General features: G+C 33.5%; 1 protein-coding gene across 1 annotated transcript in view; it reads right to left on the minus strand.

The window, feature by feature from the left end:
* Positions 1 to 5,330, minus strand: part of LOC106457864 (alkylglycerol monooxygenase-like) — a 27,334-nt gene extending 22,004 nt beyond the window's left edge. The window contains exons 1-2 of the mRNA XM_022383918.1: positions 5,237 to 5,330; positions 3,442 to 3,537 (exon numbers count right to left, since the gene is read on the minus strand). Coding sequence (XP_022239626.1) covers positions 3,442 to 3,537; positions 5,237 to 5,260 — 120 coding nt within the window. The 5' untranslated portion in view covers positions 5,261 to 5,330. The remainder of the gene's footprint in view (positions 1 to 3,441; positions 3,538 to 5,236) is intronic.
* Positions 5,331 to 5,779: the final 449 nt, after the last annotated feature.

Consider the following 5,779-nt stretch of genomic DNA (forward strand, 5'->3'; position numbering starts at 1 on the left):
CGTTGACAAGACTAGTAATATCATATAGCAAGCAGGTGCGTTCACAAGACTAGTAATATCATATAGCAAGCAGGTGCGTTCACAAGACTAGTAATATCATATAGCAAGCAGGTACGTTAATAAGACTAGTAATATCACATAGCAAACAGGTACGTTCATAAGACTAGTAATATTATGTAGCAAGCAGGTGCGTTCATAAGACTAGTAATATTATATAGCAAACAGGTACGTTCATATGAGTAGTAATATTACATAGCAAACAGGGAAGTTCATAAGACTAATAATGTTACATAGCAAACAGATACGTTCATAAGACTAGTAATATCATATAGCAAGCAGGTACGTTCATAAGACTAGTAACATTATATAGCAAGCAGGTACGTTCGTAAAACAATTACATACATCGTAATTACTGTTTATAAATCAATCAAAGGTATATACGCGATTAAATAAATTTATTCCGACAAAAAACTAAGTCTTTCAGTTTAAAAGTTTATATTCGTTAGGATGGACATGTTTAAATGAACACCAAACTAGAAAATGCAAAGGGTTTATTAAATACAAAATGATATTTTATCCTTGAGAATTAAACACATTCTTAATTTGTCCTTGATGAGAAGTGAAAATTATTATCCCAGGTCCCGTACAATTCTTTGGACTACTTCCTCAGTTGTTGATGGCAATTTCCAATAAACAATCTTTTACGAATAATGCCGACCATACGTCAAAATTTACCTTCAACTAAACGTGGCCTTTTGGCTTTCAAAATCACGATTAAACAAACTAAATGTACAAATATCCATGGGTGCGCAGTCTGGTGGATTCGCAAGTATACCATAAAAAGGTAAAGATAACATAAACATAATTTCATTCTTCAGGATTTATAGTAACGCTGTTGTAGACATGTGAACTGAAACTTTATCCTGATGTCTTCATATCTTCTTCCTGGGCTTACAATACGGGAATTGTATCGCACATAACTGGTATAAGTTCGATCGTCTGGTAGTAGTTTACGTTATTTATGAAATTTAAGTTTTCCTTTACATAAGAAACCAACGGCAACATAAAACTCTACATACCACTTCCTCTATATCAGCGTTTCCCAAACTTTTATGGCCACGGAACACTAGACACGTGAAATATCGGTGGAGAGGGTATTTTGTGCGCGCAGCGTCCTCTAGATTTGTATATTATTCATTTCAATCAAATATTTAACACTTTTTGTACGATCATAACTTATTATGAATTTTTTCCCTATGTATTAGAATTAGATAATATCGATTTCACATTGAAGAAGAATTATAGAAGATACAATATCTATTCTACATAATAGCTTAGTGGAGAGGTCTGTACCTAAAATATATTGTAAAAATTCATTAATATGTAATTTGATTAAATAAATAAATTTAAAATCAGGATTTTTCTCACGGAGCACCTATCAATCTCGGACGGAAAACCAGTGTTCCGAGGAACATAGTTTGGGAAACGCTGCTCTATACCATGTTTAAAAATTATTCATTTCCCTATGGTCAGCAGGAAATTATCCCCATTTTGTCGCAGACGTTCAAATACACTCAGTTTTGTTCTTTCGTTTTGCAGCTAATTCATATCTTTCATTTGCTTCAGACAGTTTTCTGCAGATCATTTTTTTTCCAACCAATGTGTCTGGGGAGAATATTACGAAAAACTCTTTACAAGATCAAGATCTATGAGAAATATTTTGTGTACATTTAATTGAAATACGTACAACTTGTTTGTAAACACTTTCTCAAGGGGAAGGGGGGGGGACTTCTGTAACCTATGGCAATGGTAGAAGGAGTCCTACACGTCATTGATAGTTTTTTAGCTACTTTTACATCGACATATGTGTGTATTCATCTTTCTTTCTTGTGGTTGTTTTTTTATTGTTACTCTTATAGCAGACCTGCGTCTCTAAAATTTGGAGACCAATTTTATGGTGACTGGATGAGAATGACCGATTCTCCAATCCACAGACCGGCGTGCTAATCACTAAGCCACGCCCGGCCAAAGTTCTGTTTTAAAACTACTTCGAATACATCTTTTAGGACAAATAAACAACAAGGAAGCATAAGCAGAACCAATGAATATGCTGATGAACTGAGAGGAACATGAACTGTCTTATGGCCGAAAATTTTTCAACTCAATATAAAATACTCGAATCACCACAATAAGCTGAAGAAGGACACTTATGATACCATTTTACTGAAACAATCTGATTTTTATTTGCTTCTAAGGCTAAGTACGTGTGGAAAACAATAAAGGAAAGGCTAACCTACAGCATAAACAATGTTGGATGCAACAGCTTTTTTAATGTCATAATTTGTTTGTTTGCCTGATGAAATCGATATTTGCTTGTACCGACCAAATACTGGGTCTTACACCAGCTATGCATGAACAAGTATCAAAGTCGGTGCATAAGTATTGCTTGCTCATATAATAGGTAACTGAGAAATAGGGTTCGATTTCTATTAAAGATAAATAAAGGAATTTGAAGCCGAAAGTACGTTTGTGCATCATGACTCATTACAATAAATCATCTGTGCATCCTTATGACTCCTCAAACGTGTCTAAACTTCGAAAGAAGGACACTTATCTGTTGACAGCTTATTGTGGTGATTCGAGATCTGTGTATCCTTATGACTCCTCAAACGTGTCTAAACTTCGATCAACAGATAAAACAAAATATACTATTTTAAATTTGAAGTCATATTTTCAGAATACACGTTTTACATGTTGTGCTTATGAGAATATATTTAACAGGAGGATAACCTAATCGAAAAATTGCCCGTCATTTTCTATTCGTGTAATCTCTATATATAAAGCTCATAAAGGGAGTAAGCAGTGGGAGGAGGAAGGACGGGAGAGTCGAAAGACCACCCCAATATTCTAAAATGTCTAAAAGTTCCACTATCATCTGACATTTTTAATAAACACTTGACTTTCATGCAAATCACTTAATATCTTATGTAAAAGAAAATGTGCAACTTTTTTTTTAACCCACTGCCCTTTTAACCACGACAGGATTGTTTGCCCCTCTTATAACGAGTCTACAGCTGAAAGTGTGGATCGTATCGAAACTTAAACCTTGGACTTTTAGATTCGAAGCCTACAATGCTAACCACTGGCCACATATGTACTTATGTGGCGATTTGTTTTAGTTTTAAATTGCAAAAAACAAACAAATAGAAATACTTATACTGTCTGCTTTACCAATTATTGCCACTTCTCATATATATGAATATATTATCTATTAACTTTAGAGCCTCATGAACCTCCTGTGATATATGAAAGCCTGATACCACATGCACCTTTAACTTACAGCACTTAATTTACTGAGCTATACTTGATTAGAAGGAGAGTCAAATATATAGGCTCAATAATAACTTGACCTATTTCGAGAACAGATATTCATATACTTACCCGAGTGTGTATCCAGACTTGGTAGAGAAGGTTAAGCTCATGATGTACAACAAATACAGCAGGGGGAATTCCTAAAGCCAATGGAAGGTAGAATATCTGAAAAGTTTAAAGATGCAAAATAAATATACAAATATATACTAGTAAAGATATTTTATACCTGATAATTACTGAACTTAACCTTATAGTAGGCTGGGGCACTATACATGTGGTTTGTCCACTGAATTTTGATCACTAGTTAAATATATGTGTATTTGAATTGAAAAACTGATTGATTACAAGTCTTTATTTCGACTCAATGTTAATGTCCAGACTGCCTTTTAAGGACCGAAAATGTCTGGATAATGAGTATATTTGTACTTCAACATTGATAAATGCACAACGAATTCAACATTGATAAATGGACAACGAAGTCTCATCATTATACTTAGGATTATTAATGAGGAAAAAATCCATTGGTCACATTGAGCTGATCTACCGATCTTATTGCTATCTAGAGGCCAAAAAAATTAATAAATTCATTACATATGTTCATCCGATTGTTGGTATATATAGAACAAAATGGAAGAAAAATAAACTGGTGTCATAAGATTTTCAATCTGAGCTCATCTTCGTCTTATTACCCCCTAGAGGCAATATTAGCTCCGTAGAGGCTGTGATACCCCAAGATGTGTTAATTTACTTTTTCTTATCTTACTCCACATTTTTTCAACTCATAATGTGCCATAGGCAAGCAATGTATGTAAATATTTTTAACAAATTAGAATTGTTCTGGGAACAAGTTCAAAATGGATAATATTATTCTATTAACATTTGGGACAAAGTTTGACACCAGAACGCCTTTTATTGTTTTCATTAATATACTCAAGGCTGAAGAGAACTCATCACCTTTAGCCTTCTTGTAGACATTTGTATTCGAATATATATCCCCATTAGCTCTGTAACAGTTTTGTAATAGATAGTTTTCTTTTGGGATGTATCTGATTATTTTCTGGGTAAAAGTTTTGATTGGTCATCATCATCATTCATGTAGATGCTGATAGATGTTGTTAGCTATCCCATAACTGTGATAACAAATCATTCTCCCCAGTACATCAGGATTTCCCTAAAAGCTTCACTAGAGTATCTCTTGTCATGTAGTTCCTAAAATGGGTGTTTGCTTCTGGTACTTGCCATTCTTGTTACAAGCTTTTTCTCAAAACATCTGAAATTGAATCTTCTTGACTATGGATAGAAAGTTAGTTGAACTAAAGTTAAGAAGGTGCATTAAATTTTAAGCAACTAAATGTGTAATTCTATAATCTATTGAAATCTATCAGTTTCTATATAACTTTCGCTGTATGGAAATGACTATGTACCTTATAACCATAATTATGGAATTAAGAAAAAAAAAGATTGTTTTTGGAATAGATGGATCTTATATGTAATATACTGTATGTGTCAATGCTGGGATATAAATATATGCAGGATTTAGGTTTTTATTATATCTAAGGATGGCAGGATATTAGCATTCAGCCAAAATCGAATTTTTCAGCAAAACATACAACTATCTAGCTGGTGACCAGTTGTTCTTATTTGTAGAGTCCACTCTCATTTATGGAGCTAGTGAAGCTTCTCATGATATGTCTCAAAATACCTGAAGGCTTAAAAACTAATACTTCTCATTTTTGGACTATAAGTGTGCTGAAGAGAAACGAAAAATGCTTTAATTTTTCAGCTACAGTTGTTTTTCACATGCATTATTCATATATATCTTATCTTTAACCAGCACAATGAAAACTCTTTAAAATGTTCTTACCGAGATTATGTAAACGTTAAACATAGGCTGGCGAAATGCGGTCGTTATGTTGAGTTCTTCAGACTGGTGGTGGATCTGATGAACAGCCCACAATATATTGACCTCTGGATAATAAATATAGCTTAAAAAACACATTTATATATTCAATTGTCAAACCATTGTAACTTTTTCCCAACAATATCTATTTCATATCTTTAGAATTATATATTAATTTTCATTCTATCGTTTGTTTGTTTGTTTATTTTGCAAACTAAGCACAAAGCTACACAATGGGCTATCTGTGCTCTGCCCACCACGGGTATCGAAACCCGGATTCAAGCGTTGTAAGTCAGCAGACATACCGCTGTGCCACTGGGGGGCTAATTCTATTGCACAAAATACACAAATAGTATTATCTTTAATATACAGTATATTTTTTAACTTGCGGTTCATGTTAAGTATACTAATGCCATTTAGAAATAATGTATAGATATTTTTTGTTTAAAATTGAAAACACCGATTACCGTTCATGCAGTTCCTTATTTCCTGTGTGTAACATTTAAA

This window comes from Limulus polyphemus, unplaced genomic scaffold (assembly GCF_000517525.1).
Source record: "Limulus polyphemus unplaced genomic scaffold, Limulus_polyphemus-2.1.2 Scaffold383, whole genome shotgun sequence".
Lineage (NCBI taxonomy): Eukaryota > Metazoa > Arthropoda > Merostomata > Xiphosura > Limulidae > Limulus > Limulus polyphemus.